A 16,870-nucleotide genomic window follows, 5' to 3' on the forward strand; every position below is an offset into this window, starting at 1 on the left:
TGTGTGTGTGTGTATGTCTGTATGTGTATCTGTGCCTGTGCATGTGCACATGTATATGAGCATGTGTATTGTTTTATTGTGTATGTGAATGAATGTGTGTGTGTGTATGTATACACTCACACACACATATGTGTGCGTGCTACACAAACCATCTACTACTGGGCTAAATCCAAGCCCTTATGTACTTTCATTATTTTACTTTTAAACTATTATCCTCTTATTATTAGTCCTACCAATTCAATTTGTAATTACCCAGGTTTCTCTTGATGCAGTTTGTCCTAATAAACTCAAACAGATGTTAATGTTCAAATTCCAGTTAGCCCGATCAGTCTTTCTTCAGCATCCCTGCTTATTACAATGTGTCCCAAATTAAGGGCTACACCCTCAGGGCAGGACTCTGCTTCTCCAGGGAAGAGCTGGTTAAGGAACCCAAGGTGCTCCTGTAAGCCGTTCCAGGAGCTGCTGCTGTATTCCAGGAGCAAAACAAGTAGAACCTTCAAGTGTAGTGTGTTCCTCTTTGAGCTCTGCCCATCAGCCCTTTTCCTTAGTTTGTAGGGTTCATTAAATTGTCAACCTTGTCTTAATATCTTTATCGTCTTCAAATTATCAGCCTTGTTTCTGTATCTTTATTTTTTAAGGTTTTAAATTTGTGTGTGTGTGTGTGTGTGTGTGTGTGTGTGTGTGTGAATGTTTTCCCGTATGCGTGGATGTGCACCATAGAAGTGCCTTTTGGATCCCCTGGAACTACAGTCAGGTGGCTGTGAGCCACCATATGGGTGCTGGGAATTGAACCTGGTCTTCTGCAAGGGTAACAAGCGAGTACTCTAACCTCTGAGCCACCTCCACAGCCCCCATACCTTTGTTTTTTAACATGAACTTTGAGAGAGGATATAACAGGACTCATTTCTAATTCATTCTAAATTTGAAGAAGAAGAAGAAGAAGAAGAAGAAGAAGAAGAAGAAGAAGAAGAAGAAGAAGAAGAAGAAGAAGAAGAAGAAGAAACTAAACAAGAGAGTATTTCATTTCACAGCATAGAACACTGTATCTTTAATGTCTTGTATTATTTAAGGTATATTCATTTCAAATTTGCTTGTATGAGGAAAAACACTACGAGGTGATGTTTCAAAAATACACAATTTAAGCCCCACTGCAAGTTTGTCTTCAACTCGTCATGATTCATCAAGTCTTCTTGCCTTACACCATTGCAGAGAGTACTGCCTCGCAGTAAAGGAGCTCTTCTGTGCAAAGGAATGGCAGGCAATGGAAGGAAAGATCCACCGGGGCCTCTACAGATCTGGGATGCATCTCCTTCCGGTACCAGAGTGCAGCAAACTTCCCAGCATGCACCGGGACCCCACAGCCTGCACAAGACTGCCATATTTAGGTAACAAAGAAGTTCCTCCAGACTTTGGAAGTTAAGGAAATTTTACTGTTTTCAGTCAAGAAAGGCGCGTACTTAGAGCTCCTAACATTTCTAGGCTTTCTAGGCTGTTCTAATAATGTTTTTTCGCTTTGCCATTTCTATACACTTAATTGCAGAATCCTAATGCTCTCCTAATTGCATAGGTTATCATAAAGACTCAATTTCATTTGTTTTCAAATAAATTGAAGGGCACTTTTAACTGCTGCTTGGATCTTGCTTTATTTCATAGAGGATCTTACAAGTGTAACATTTTCTGGACTGTATGCGAAAATGGCTAAGAGAAGCATCTCACAGTTTGTCAGAGAACTGGCGTAATGGAAGAAGTAATCCTTTTCCATAGCCAACGTTGCAGAGTTGTTAAGCATGCAGAAATGAGCCACATGTTTGAAAACGCTGACCTCACAAAACACAACCGAGCCACTGCATGAGGACTGGTTTAGTTTCAAAGACGCACTCTCCACACTTGAATGCTTTTCTGTCGTTCATTTAAACGCTGAGAGAGAAAGCCACGTTCGTTTCTTAGCTGTAGCTCACAGGGTCTAGGAGGTATCTTAACGCTTACTTAAAACCAATTTTTATCCTTTCCCCCTCAGATTATAAAAAAGAAAACATAACAAGTAAGTAATTTTGTTCGTGCCTCTGAAATCTGTGTCTGTAAGTGGATTTGTGCATGTATATTTACATTTCCCTAAATCCAGAACACAATGGACCGGGCGAGCATCTAATGTACACGCACAAGTGTAGGAAGGCATCCACACTCCCTTGGCTTCTAACTTCTAAGTAGAACATATAGAATGTGTGTAACACTCAGTGAATAGAACAGATACTCTCTTCCACCTCAAGATGGCTGCCTATTTTATATTTCATGTGTTTGCAAAATCAGCCAAGTTTAAATGTAGCCTTCTGATTCTGCAGTCACAATTTTGTATTATGTAATTTTTTTGGATGGAAACAAATACTATTTTTTTCCTCTATTGAGATGATTTGTGATCTTTATTTGTGACAAGTCTTTCTTTTTTGAAAATAGGTGTACTGTTTTTTTTTTTCTTCATCTTCATTTGGTCCTTGAGTTATTACACACAAATTCTATATTAATTATAGAACTTCTTGTTATTTGGTCAAAGGGGGAAATGAAAAGAACAATGAGTCACCTATATTCCCACTTTTCAAAATATTTTATTTTAACTCTAAATTTGATCATTCTACTAGTAACAGAGGAAAGTTCTTAGTATGTTGTTGGAATCTAAGTTTCTGGTTGTGTCTTAATATGTCATAGGACTCTCATTTCTGACTGTGCACATTTATTAGTAGCTCTTTGAGAGTTTTATACAACATAATTTGATCCTCTGTACCCCTCTACTCAGCTCTTCCCAGATCAAGATCCTTTCTTTACCCACCCACCTTTGTGTCCTTTAAAAATGAAAACCTTCAAGACCAATCTGTGCCGTTGTCTTTATCTGAAGAACTGGAATTTTCCGATCCTTCTTTAAAGGTGCTCCAATAGTCTTGGGGTTTGGGTGGTGATGAGGAGCAAGTTCATGGCCAATTCAGTGCCAGACAAGCATTCCACATCTAAGCCACATCCTCAATGCTGGATGTGTTTGGATACGGTCTCATTAAGTAGCTCAGGCTGGCCTCAAATGTTTTTGCTTTGATTCTGGAATTCTGAGATGGCAGATGTGTGCCACCAGGTACTGGCTCAGAGTGATTCTTTGTTCATTCTGCACATTGACATCAGCTGGAAAGCTTAAAAAAGTGTGGCTGCCTGGGTCCTCCACACATTCTGGTGTGTTTGGTGTGGAGTGCAATCAAGGATTTGAGATTCCTTTTAACTTTTTAAAAATTAACACATAAAATTGGAAATATTTGAGGAGTATTGTATTATGTTTTAATATCCTGCAGAATATTCAAATTGAGATAAGCCTGTCTCCTAGGTACCTATGTATCACTTCTTTGAGGTAAAAAGACTCGAAATCCTTTCTCCCAACTTATCTGTAATATACTCTCCTTTGAGTGTGGAATGGTGTCTTAGGGTTTCATTGCTGTGAAGAGACACCATGACCACAGCAGTTCTTATAAAGGAAATATTTGAACTGGGGCTGGCTTACAGTTTCAGGTTTTGTTCATGATTATCATGGTGGAGAAAGGTGGTATGCAGGCTGATGTGGTGCTGGAGAAGGAGCTGAGAGTTCTACCACAGGCAGCAGAAGGAGACTGTGTACCACACTGGGCGTAGCTTGAAGGTAGAAGACCTCAAAGCCTATCCCCACAGTGACACACTTCCTCCAACCTACTTCAATAAGGCCACACCCCCTAACATACCACTCTCTATGGGCCAAGCATTCATTCAGACTCATCAGCCTATGGAGGCCACTTCCATTCAAACCACCACAGTTGGGTTTCATTGTTGTTGCTTCAGGATACCCTGTTTTCAGTATAATACTTGCAACATTAAACGAGATTATTTTAAAAGAGTCATCAGAAGGGCCAGCGAAACAGCTCAAAGGGTAAATCCTGATGGCTCCACCCTGATGGCGCAATCCCTGGGACCCACAGGAAGAAGGAGAGAAATAACTCGTACAAGTGGAAATCCTGAGCAGCACAAACAAGCCACAGATACTAATTTCCTAGTCTTTGGGAAACAATTTTATGAAATGTTTGATACATTTGGGAAAATCGGCTCCAAATGTAAAAGGATCGCTTTTTCTGCATGTGGGTGGGTTATGTCTATGCTCTCTGAGTTAAAAGCAAGTAGGCATCTCTTTTACCTTAGTGAGTTAGTAATCTAGCAAAGTGTCCTTGTTACACACAGCAACTCGTGTTCTATGGAATCTAGTGAGCCCTCAAATAGACTTTGCTTTATGGTTTTTTAAGAAAGATCTTTTTATTGTGTGTGTGTGTGTGTGTGTGTTCACATGCACCCACAGGTCAGAGGACAACTTATGAGAGTCAGTTCTGCTATGTGAGTCCCACGAATCGAACTCAGTTCACCAGGCTTGACTGTAAACACCTGACCCACTGAGCCATCTTGATGGTCCTGGTTTTTGGTTTCTTAATAAATTCCAAATAGCATTACTAGTTCATGGGGGTGGGCATTAGAGAGATTAAAATAAAACATCCTTCTTTATCTTTGCCTTATCTTCTACTTGCTCAAACATGGGAACTAGGGTTTCAGTAGTTTCTGGGTTTGTTTTACTTTAGTATCTTTGCTGAAGTGAAATGCCTCCTTGAACACGTCATGACTATGAGATATTTACATTACTCTGTGCTGATCATACTGTTGGTCTCTTCTGTGGGATGTCACATACCTTCCAGGCACAGTCAGCAGGGAACATGCCCTCTGTTTCAAAGCTTTTGAAGAAGAGAAGGGCAGTCTGGCTTATTCTGGTCATGGAGAGCTATGCTCCATCCATTTTCTTGTCCCAACTTTCTCATCATTCAAGAACCTGGAGAGTGAATGACTGTGTGCCAAATCCTGACAAACTGATTAGTACAGTAGGTACACACTCTCTCTTAAGCCCTCCACAGCCCTATGAGGTGTGTGCCATGACCATGCTCCATTCCACATCCTAGTCAATGTGAGAAACAGGTCAATCAGCTTGTCCCACGTGACCTGTCTAGTGTTGGGGTAAGTATTCAAGCCCCAGTTTGTCTGATTCTGACTATATCATCTAAGTCTAATTTTTACATTGTTATAGCTTATGCTTCTCTATGATCTTCTTTTAAAAAAATAAGTGTTTATTCACTTTACACCCCAGTATCAGCCCTTCCTCTCCTCCCAGTACCCCCTCACAAAAGTTCTACCCCAATTCCACCTTTTCCCTCTTTAAGTGTCCCTCTGAGTATCTCTCCCTGCTCCACACACAAGTCACTGCAGGACTAGGTGGATCCTCTCCCACTGCAGTGGGACAATTTAGGGGGATCGCATTCGCAGGCAGGAAATCAGGCAACAGACTCAGAGATAGCCCCTGCTTCAGTTGTTGAGGGACCTATATGAAGACCAAGTGCACACCTGCTACATATGTGCAGGGGGGTTAGGTCCAGCCTTTGCTAGCTCTTTGGTTGGTGATTCAGTCTCTGGGAGCCCCTAAGGTCCAGGTTGGTTAACACTGTTGGTCTTCCTGTGGAGACCCTGTCCTCTTCATGTCCCTCAATCCTCCTCTCAATTCTTCCATACGACTCCCCCAGCTCCATCTAATGCTTGGGTGTAAGTCTTTTCATGTCTTTCCATTGGCTGCTGGATGGAGCCTCTCAGAGGACAGTTATGCTGGATTCCTGACTGCAAGCATAGCTGAGTATAATTTATAGTTTCAGGGTTCTTGCCCATGAGATGGGTCTCAATTTGGGGCAGTCTTGGTTGGCCATTCCTTCAGTCTCTGTTCTTTGTCCCTGCACATTTTGTAGGCAAGAAACATTTTGGGTTGAAAGTTTTTGTGGGTAAATTGCTGTCTATGCTCATAGCAGCTTTATTTGTAATAGCCAGAAACTGGAAACAATATAGATGTCTCTCACCTGGAGAATGGATACAGAAAATGTGCTACATCTACATAATGGAATACTATCCAGCTATTAAAAACAAGTGCATCATTAATTTCTCAGGCAAATGTATGGAACTAGAAAATATGGTCCTGAATGGGGTAACCCAGATTCAAAAGGACATGGCATGGTATATATTCACTTATAAGTGGATATTAGCCATAAAATACAGGATAACCATGCTACAATCAACAGACCCTTAGAGCCCAAATAACCAGGAAGGCCCAAGGGAGGATGCTTGAATCTTTCTCAGAAGGGGAAACAAAATGGACACCAGAGGTCTATGGAAGGAAGGAACTGGGTGGTAGAGGGGATGGGGAGGGGAGCGGGGCAGGGGAAATCATATATAGGGAGAACAGGGGAGAGAGAAGGGGATTGGCGGGGGGGGGGAGCAGTCTCTAGGACTTACCAGAGACCTGGGATGGGGAGAATATCTATGGAGGTGACCCTAGCTGAGACTCCTGGCCGTGGGGGATATGGGTCCTGAAGTGGCCACCTTCTGTACCCAGGCAGGACTCCCAGTGAAGGAATATTATCTTCTTTTTTAATTTCCAAGACATCACATGTAAAGCTTGCCTGATTGTTGTAATAGATTCATTCTAAAAGAGATGCCCACCGCCTCTCCCATGGTTAGGAGAGACTCTACAGAAGCTCCCATAGATAAAAACGTTTCTAGTTTTACATCCTCCAGACAACTGACACGTGTTTAATCGCTATTTTAGATCAATGTATAATTTGCTTCTAAAATTCGGATTCCATAATGGTCAGCTACTATTTGGGGGCATAAATGAAGTGAGAGAAGGAGGGAAGGAGGGTTTGTAATGAATTATTATTTTAATCATTTGAAGTGCTGATTTGGCTCCATCTTGTAGGGATGGAAAAGCTAGAAATGCAGATTTGGAAGCAATTGACTCTTTTGCATTGTCTCTGCAGGCTTTCCCAACTAAAATTCACTCCATCAATTGTGAGAATATTCTGGCCATGTTGAAATAAACTGTCCATTATAGCTCTAATAGCTGGTTTTAGTTTAGTTTAGTTTTTTGTTTTTGTTTGGTTTGGTTTTTCCCATTCCTCTTGTTCACCCTTTGTCGCACAGACTTTAAAACTATCTGGAGATCCATGTCCTATCTCCTTGTAGTTTCTTCCTCTTTACATTAAACATCCCCAATTCCCAACGTTTTCTGTGAGGTGAGTTCCAAGGCCTTTGCCTTCCTGTCCACCCTACACTGGTAGTAGGGGGGGATGGAGGATGCTCAGAACGGAGTGCCGTAGACAGATCGTGGTATATGAAGACTTAGAATGCAACCATTCTCTGGGATGAAGGCTCCTTCTTGCATTAATGTGGAATAAATTCATGCCCTCTGCCAAACTGTCTCTCTCTGTGAGCTTGGGGAGGTGGCTCAGATAGTAGAGGGCTTGTTGTGCAAGCCCAGTGATGTGAGTTCAATCCCTAGCACATTCGTAAAAAGGAAGAGTGATATCCTGCACTCTTAACCCCAGTGCTGGAGAGGCAGAGGTCCTAGGTAGGACTCAGTTTTTACTTATTTTTGAGCTAGTTCTTCTTCTACTGTTCTACAAAAGTCAGATTTTAGCTTTTCCTTCACACTCTCACTCTGCCCACCACAGAGCCTTTAGAATCCCCAGTGAGAGACCCTCAGAACAAGTTGACTATCTTGTCCTTTGTTTCCCTGGCGTTATTGAATTTTCCTTGAAGAATGACTATCTCTTTTAATTCTTCTATAGAGAATTAGACAAAGGTTCCAGTCATGTCATCATTATCAATTTAGGTTTAGAAACACATTATTGTTATTTTGTTATTATTATTATTATTATTAATTATTATTATTATTATTTTGAAGTCTCTCTCAGATTCATATGGTCTTTAGTTAAGAGATGTTTTGTGAATTTTCTCAAAGCAGGTCTTGAGAGAGAATCCTCCTTGAGGGGGTGAATATCATCCAATAGTCTTATCTTACCTCAATTACTGAGGTAAAATAGCAAGATACAAAGACCTTGGGTAATGCTGCAAGTCTCTACCTGGCCTGTAGAAGTAACTACACCTTTTCTAGCTCCTAGTTTGGAAAGTAAAATAGTTTCATATGTCTGGACATTTTTCTTTGTAATTTTTTTTGTTGTTGTTGTTTGGTTTTGTTTTCTGTCAAGACCGAAGCTTTTAGATTTTTCTCTTTACCTGTGTGTATGTGTATATGGGGGGGGGGATCCTACCCAGTGGTGTACATCAGACATCTTTTTTTTCTGAAGCCTTGGGAGGTCATAACAGGAGCTTGCAATCAGCCACGATGGGAATGATGTCATGAGGTCTGGGTTGCAGCTGAGACATCTTCCTCACGCACAGAGCTGACCAACTGCTGCACTACTTAAAACTGTGGTTTTTCCATTTGCTTTGGTGCAAAGGTCAGATAACTCTGATTGGCATGTGAGACCTTCTTATGACCCAAAGCTGATATCTGCCTTAACTGTAGGTATTCCCAGCTGCAGCAATGCAGCAATGCAACCCTCAGGTGAGCTTTTGGAGAAGCACAAAGCAGCTTGGTTCAGACCCAGGACATACAACTTCTTTGTAAAACAAATCCTGGCTGTCCAGAATTAAGGCATAGGCATTTGGTGTAATATGAGAACCATACATGTGGTTGCAGTAGATTAGCTTCAGATATTGCTATCTTCTCATTGTAACATCACATGGCAGAAGGGGAGGCCTCTGAGGTCTCTTTGATAAGGGCATGAATCATATATGACTTTTCAAGAAATACAAGTGCTTGGACGATAACAGTTTTCTACTGGTGTTGTCTCTTCTTTTTTATGTACAATTTAAGTTTACATTAGAAGATGTATGTATGCATGCTTAAACCATACTGTTATTGTCCCTACATATTCTTGTGTATCCCATTACTACTTTCATAACATCCTCTTTCATTTCATTGCTAGGAATCTGCTTATCAATCGGTTCCTCCTTGACAATTTAGTTCATAAAACTCCTGATTTCTAAAAACCATTAACAATAATCAATATGCTAATGTAAGGATGAATGATCATTTGGTGATTGGAGGAAAATATATAGTTATAAAATTTATTAAAGAAAAATTAAGGATCAAAAGGAAATTTAATGGAAATCCAGTTTAGTCATTTGACTCCAGAAAGTTGATAGACATGGCTCTGGAGAAAACCAGAGCGACTTGTTCTTATGAGCAACAATCAGAGAATCATAACAGAACTACCCAGAAAGGAAGAAATTTTTGAGTCAAACGATGTAAATCCTTTCATTTAAAAAAAAAATGAATCTTACAAAGTGATCATGATTTTTTTTTTAGGAACCCATCATTAAAATCTATTTAATAATAATTTGGTGTGTATGTGTGTGTGGGTGGGTGGTTTGTGTATACATGTGCACATATGTGTGAGGGTAGGTGCACCTGTGCATGCACATGTGGAGAACAGATGTTGATGTCCTCCTGTATCACTAAGCATCTTATTTTTGGGAGGTAGCGACTCACGCATTGGTTATATGGGCCAGCCGGGGAGCTCTGGAACCCAGCTGTCTGTGTCCATGCCCAGCGTTGGGCTGACAAACACACGCTATCACGCTCTGCTCTCCCCTTTGGTTCTAGAGATCCTCATTATTAGGTAGCAAAGGCTTTATCCAGAGAGGCAATTTTCTGATATTTTTTTTTTGAGAAAAAAAAATTACTCATATACTTCCTGATTATACCATATCAACTTCACAAATTATACTATCTCACATGTTATATATGTTATAAATAGCTCTGTAATATCCAGATATAAGAGTAGATAATAATCTATATCTTTGAACAATGATTCCTACTGCATTTAGAATGGCAAGTTTAGCTGAGTCTTTCAGACCTTCCTTTGGATTGTAGAAGCTTGGGGTAACTGTGGGCCAGTGTTAGAACCTGGGAAGTCGAAGCCCACCACTGCTGTGTTTTGGTAAGGCAAACTGTCACTAATCCCACGCAGATGTTTACTGTTGTATTGAGTATCTTCCTGTCCCATATGTCTTCCTAAGTTACTGCAGTGACCATGCTTGACCTCCAGATTTCAAAAACACTTGCTTGGCCAATGATAGCCAGGGGTACTGACTATGTCCACTCCTAGACTAGAAGTCATACATAAACACCCCCTATAACCTATACTTTCCTGAATGCTGTATCTCAAATGGCCCTGGGCACTTTCTGTACTAAACGTTTTCTTTTGTTCCATCGGAAGTGCTGAGCTGTCCCCACTGCAAACTAAGAAGGCAGACTCTGGCACTATTTACAACTGTCACTTTAAAAAATGCCAGTTTCCAAATATCATTGGCTCCTGTTGGAATATGGATTTTTCTTTTGTGTTTTTGATTTTTTTATATTAATTAATATCTTCCTGATTGTGAAACCTGTATCCTCTTCCTGTGTTGGGATCAGTCAGCAACTGCTCACGTAGACACTTCTAAAGTTCTGTCAGATAATTGGAGTGTGCCTTTTCCTCTTGTGCTATTTTCTGGGTTGCATATTGGCACTGTAGATTCCTTAATAGGTGAAAATAATGTTTGCTAGATGGGACATGTTATGATAACTAGAATTTTACCTCTCCCAAGTCTCACAGAGTATGTTTGTCATTACACAATGGTTTTTAAAAGTGATTTCTTGCTTATGGTTCTACTCGTGTATATTTTTTTAATTCAAGTTTGGTAACTACCATGTTCCTATCATTTTCTCTAAGATTTTCAAATATAATTGCATAATTATGTACTATTTTGTCTTTATTGATCTGTGAGTCTCTTGAGATAACCCTCTTCTTTCTTAATTGTTGCGTTTGTGGCCTTTGTTGTCTTTTCCAATTAAAATTCCACTCATCAAACCATGTTCTAAATATTTAAAAGACTAGAAATTTTACTCTTCTCTGTCATTTGTGGTACATGTGGTCTCCCTTAGCAACCTCTGCTTGCATATGGATTCCATCATGACCCCTGGTTCCGTTTGTTCTCAAGAGTTACTGTTACTTGTCTAAAGTCTCACATTCTGCCCATCCTCTTCCTCCTGTCTAACAGAAGAAGATAAAACCATGAGTTTATCAATGACTACAACTTTAGACAAATTTCACATATGCCATTAAGACTTGTTTTCTGACCTGTAACAATGACTACTTATAATATTTTTCACCAGAAGAGTTAAGATCTTTCTTTTTCTTCACAGTCCTGTTGGATTTTATTTAATCTCTCTCTATATTCATTTCTGGTGAGAGAACAGAGGTTTATGATTTATGGTTTTGAAAGTGATTGAGGTTTTTCCTCTGTGGCCTGGCATTAGCCACTCTGTTGGTGTTTCCCAGGTATTTGAGGAAATAATCTCTCTTTTTAAGCTACAAAGTTGATTCTTAGATGTCAAGACTCCTTTTGGTCATGTGTTAAATATATGGTGTCCATGTTTCTGTCTTTATTCACTGTACACAGAAGAGTCAAGCTTCCTGCGCTGAGATTGTTTTAAATATCTCCACCATGCTTGCAAGCTGCAAGCAGATCAGCAGAAGGGCAGCACCTTCCGATTTCCAGCACAAAGGAAGATTCCGCTTGCTTTTAAATCTCCTCGGCCTCTTACAGGGGAGTCTGATGAGAGTTTAAGGTTTAGGTGAATTGGTTTCTGCTCCTTTATGTTCCTATGATTTCATTTTTCATCTTTGTCATTTTTATTATTTATAAACCTACTACACACACACACACACACACACACACACACACACATACACACGCGCGCGTGCGCATGCGCTCATTCAAATGTTCTCACCTTCACCTGCAGTCTCTGCATGAAAACATTTTTAGTTATTTTTAGTGTATAATTTTCTGAGCACAGTCAGTCATGCACAATAGATAAGGATCCTAAGCCTGGGGTTTGCCTTTCTTTAGGAAGTCATATTTCTCCTCTGGATCTCCCCTTCCTTGCAAATGAATCTTATTGGATTATTAATGCTACACTTTATGCATAGATAACAGAGCCTGATACACTCTAGAGAAGTTGATGCCCTAGCATACTCTTAAGGCCATGATAGTGAGGGCTTCCATGCAAAAGCTGATTTCCAAAGGTTCCAAAGTAAGCACGAAGAATTCTTGTTTGCTTGCAGCATTCCCGTCAATAACGTCCTCCAGGCCGAGCGCGGACATTCCAAACCTGCCTGCCTCCACCTCTTCCTTTGCCGTCTCGCCTGCGTACTCCATGACCGTCATCATCTCCATCGTGTCCAGCTTTGCCGTGTTTGCTCTCCTCACCATCGCTACTCTCTATTGCTGCCGAAGGAGGAAAGAGTGGAAAAATAAGAAAAGGTGAGGATTGCAGCCCCATCCACGTACTTACTTTTGGAATTGGGGCTGAGAAGCATCTATCACACCACCATTGTCTCACTGTCATCTGTACCCTGGCTTTACAAGTAGACATCCCTACTTTGAACTTTAAAAAGACCACATGTACCAAAGTCAGTTTTATAGGAGATAAAACTTAAATCATCATTTGGATGGAAAAGGCTACCCCTTTATCCTGTCTTCTCCCGCTACTGCTGCTGATATTGATGGTGACAAAATCTACTGTCCAAAGACAAAGCAACTGTACTTTCTCGTTCTCAAGCCCAAGAGCCTCCAGACATCTTAGCTCTATGTATTTCTGAGTATCTTTAAGGATCTAGGTCTAAGTGAGAGGTCAGTGTTGATCTTTCCTCTCTCACCCGCAGAGAGTCGACAGCGGTGACCCTCACCACGTTGCCTTCCGAGCTCCTGCTGGATAGGCTCCATCCCAACCCCATGTACCAGAGGATGCCGCTCCTTCTGAATCCCAAGTTGCTCAGCCTGGAATATCCGAGGAATAACATTGAGTATGTCCGAGACATCGGAGAGGGGGCGTTTGGAAGGGTCTTCCAAGCAAGGTAAAGTTAACTACGGGGGGGGGGGGCTGTGGGGGGGGTGGAATCTCTGCTAGAATTTACTGTGTTTGGGAAGTTACCTGATTATTAGATTTATTACTATAGTATTATTACTCTAGATGCAAGTTATTATTGAGTTATTTAATTCTTTACTTCATATGTTTGTATTGAATACTGTTTTGTAAGCTTTTATTTTTTATTTTACCTTCATTGGTTTTTTTGCCTGCATCTACGTCTGTGATGTGGGTGCAGTGCCCTCAGAGGCCAGAAGAGGGCGATGAATCCCCTGAAACGGGAGGTACTTACAGATGTGTGTAAACCACTCTGAGGTCCCTGGGAAAGCAGTGTTCTAAGCTCTCTACCTCCACAGGCTTTGTTGTAAATCTTAATGTTCCCCCTTTCACTAGAAAGTAGCATGTCTAGAAAAAAAGTAGTTTGCTGAATATAAATGTATAATTTATAGGAAATCTCATGAGTAGTTTATTAGAAGTTACTAGAAATCCAATCATCATTTCTTTCTAGAAAATAATTTTCGTGTTTTAACCATAATTTCTTACGTTGCTCTGAAAATAATCTGTATTTACTTCTTTTCTATTTTTCTCTCATCATTTTCTGCTTCACTTAAAGTTTCCTCTGAATTGGTGTTTAAGAACTCAGGGTTCGACGTCTGTGGACATTAAATAGACATTTATAGAATAACAAAACAAAGGGTAATGTAAAAATTCAAAAACACAGTGAGTTCAGGAAACGGATATATATTATAGCCAATCATTGCCTTCTTTGTTTGAAATGGGATAAAATACCTACTTTGTGTAGGCACAGATCCACAGACACATAGCTGGGCAACCGGATGTGGGCTGGGGTTTAACCACCAGTGGTCACCTTCATCCTTGAGCAGATGTAATCCTACTTCCACTTAAAGTAGCCTTGATATTGAAATTACGTTTAAAGTGAAATTTCACACACTTACTGTGCAATTGTCAAGATGCAACTTTACTCTGTGTTGGGGGAAGACAGACAAGCAGTCAGCCACAGTCTACACCCTCAAGAAGTGTGTGTGTGTGTGTGTGTGTGTGTGTGTGTATGTATGTGTGCGCGCACGTGTGTGCGTGTGCTCTCTAGCTGGTAAATGATTGTCAAACATAGCCTGTGTTAAGAATAACTAGTGACTTTCTTATTTGCATCGGAAACGTAAGCATGACTTACTGTTATTGTCTTGCTTCACTTGATGACTCTGGACAAGGCTGAATGCGTGTGTGGTGTATAGATGTGAGTGAACATATTCTCGGGGGTTACCCCCCATCTGTGGTCTGTCCGTCAGGGCCCCAGGCTTGCTGCCTTATGAACCTTTCACTATGGTGGCCGTGAAGATGCTTAAGGAGGAGGCCTCTGCAGACATGCAAGCGGACTTTCAGAGGGAGGCGGCCCTCATGGCGGAGTTTGACAACCCCAACATTGTGAAGCTCTTAGGTATGGAAACAGCTGAGGATGGTTTGCTCCTCAACCAAGAGGGCTTCTGAGCTTCTCTTTTGTGTCTCTTACTTACTTAGCCCTTGCCTTACTCTCCGGTCAGTGCAATGTCTCTTCTTCTCCTATTTTAGCCTCTTCCCCTACTTCCCAAAATTCTTCTACCCCCGATTCCAGGACTCGCTGTGTTTTACAGATGCCCACTCTGATTCTGTCACTTCCAATTTTTTGTCGTCGTTGCCTCTTTTCTGGTTCAATTTTTTTCAAGTGTCTCCATATGAAGAAAATTTCCTTGACACTAATTCACCATGACAAAATTTACTAAGGCATCTCTCTCTCTCTCTCTCTCTCTCTCTCTCTCTATATATATATATATATATATATATATATACACACACACACACACACACATATATATATATATATTCACTTGTCCATTTTATTTTTTCTTAACTAGAATACCACAATTTAAATAATATCTTATTCATTTTTGTCTCCCCATTTTATCACAGATTCATAAATTTAACACATATTGATTGAATAGTTCATGCATTTACACAGAAATAAGCAAACCTTTCAAAATTCCTGGCCTTGTGGAGCTTACATTCTTTCTGGGAGACAGCAGGAGTGAGCATGTATAAATGTGGCTTATATTCCTCCTGGTTTTTGCTTTTAAACTCAAAGCAAGGGAAAAGTTTTTGGAATGTGAGCTAGTCACTTTGAAGACTGCAGTGGACATGCGACGTCTGTGTAGAGGCGGAGGTGAGAGGACGACAGTGGAGATGACTGAGGAGTGAGATGCACCGAACAGGCCCATGGCAAGCTTACCCAGTGCTTAGAGAATACAAGACAGAGCTGGGAAAAGGGTACCCTGTGCATGAAGTGTCCGTGGTGCCAACATGAGGGACTGAGTTTGGATCCCGGCACCCATGTAAAGGCCTGGCATGGCAACACATGCCTGTAAATGCCAATGCTGGGAAGGTAGAGACAGGCGTATCCCTGGGCCTTGAAGTCAGTCAGCCTCCTGAAACTGGTGAGGTGCAGGATCGGGAGAGACTCTGTCTCAAAAGATAAGGAGGGGAGCAATTAAGATAGACACTAGACATGGGTGTCCATACTCCACACTCATACATGTACACATGCACCTGCACACACATATATCCTTACACACAAGCACTAACATATACATATGAGAGAGACAGAGAAGGAGGAGAAGGAGGAGGAGGAGGAAGAAGGAGGAGGAGGAGAAGAAGAAATGGAAAAGTGGTGGGGCTTGCTTGAGAGTTACATAAGACTACATCAGCTATAAATGCAGTGGGGAGATTGGAGGACCCTACTAGGCCTTCATACAAAGAACCAAAATGACCATGAATGGGAGAATTAGTCTTCCTCAGGGATGAGCTCACCAAGTCTTTTCCAGTACCAGCCGGGTCAGCCCTGAAAACATTCATACAAGTAACACTATACAGACTGAGCGGCAGGTTGTATTTAGGAATACATTTGTATTCTATACGTGGACATATATGTATGTAATAACAATGATAAAAGAGACCATGAAAGAGAGTAAGAAGGGGAGATTATTATAGTATAATCTCAAAAATTAAAGAAAAAACCCTGGCTTTTAAAATGGGAATTGGTGGAAAGTCTGAGCCACGAAGTGCCAGGCCATAGCATGAAGTGATCGACAGTCACCCTCCCCGGAAAGCCTCTGTCCGGATTGTAGAAAAGAGTTGAAGGGGGAGATACAGGCCGTAGAGTGGTGGTGAGGTAGTGAGAAGGGACTGCGGTCTGTGTGCAGTTCAGAGGTGGGGTCATATAATCCCCGGAGAGAGCAGATGGGAGCTGTGCCACAAGAAAGGGTGGTGAGGAGAAGACAAGCCATGTTTTGGCTGAATTTCGGAGTGAGGATAGTGAAAGGACATTCCTTCAGGAGTCATGAGCTAGAACTATCCGGAAGAGTTGAAAACACAGTGGGAAAGCCAACTCCCTTCTACTGCATTGATCTAAACCTCACATTCACCACTGATGGGGCTCAGAAAATATAACAACAGAGCTTAAAGGAGACAGATGGCATGCTTCTTTTGAAAACTTTTGTTTAACTTGAAAGCCCTTGGCAATGATCCACAATGAGAACCAAACTGAAACACGATTTTGTTGCAAAAGAATTTGAACTGCTCCCTCAACTGCTGATACATTCATATGTGTGTCTGCAACTTTACAGCATTCCTGGTCCCCTGGACTGATAGCAACTCAAGCCAGGTACAGTGAGTACACTGACTTGTGGTTACTGCTTACTGCGTTTTTACTTCACTAGTAAGAGTGTCTCTCAAATCTATTACCCAGCAAGAACTAGGATTGACTCATAGTGTCTGTAATCCCAGTGCTTGGGGGTAGAAGAAGAATCAGGACTTCAAAGTCACAATAGCCTCCAAGTAGATCTGAGAACAGCCATGAGACTCTGTCATTCTCTCTCTCTCTCTCTCTCTCTCTCTCTCTCTCTCTCTCTCTCTCTCTCTCTCTCT

The 16,870-nt window shown here is 41.2% G+C and overlaps 1 protein-coding gene across 7 annotated transcripts in view; it reads left to right on the plus strand.

Annotated features, from left to right (window-relative positions):
• The window catches only part of Musk (muscle associated receptor tyrosine kinase), an 87,566-nt gene that overhangs the window by 67,648 nt on the left and 3,048 nt on the right, over window positions 1-16,870 (plus strand). For 4 of the 7 annotated variants that reach the window (XM_021199826.1, XM_021199829.1, XM_021199830.2 and 1 more), the window contains 4 exons: window positions 1,210-1,385; window positions 12,093-12,291; window positions 12,693-12,884; window positions 14,203-14,351. In XM_021199826.1, the coding sequence (XP_021055485.1) occupies window positions 1,210-1,385; window positions 12,093-12,291; window positions 12,693-12,884; window positions 14,203-14,351 (716 nt within the window). Of the gene's footprint in view, window positions 1-1,209; window positions 1,386-2,017; window positions 2,042-12,092; window positions 12,292-12,692; window positions 12,885-14,202; window positions 14,352-16,870 lie in introns of all 7 variants that reach the window. The other 3 variants (XM_021199825.1, XM_021199828.2, XM_021199824.1) reach the window with 1 other exon arrangement.

The sequence above is a fragment of the Mus pahari genome, chromosome 6, assembly GCF_900095145.1.
Source record: "Mus pahari chromosome 6, PAHARI_EIJ_v1.1, whole genome shotgun sequence".
NCBI classification, from domain to species: Eukaryota; Metazoa; Chordata; class Mammalia; order Rodentia; family Muridae; genus Mus; species Mus pahari.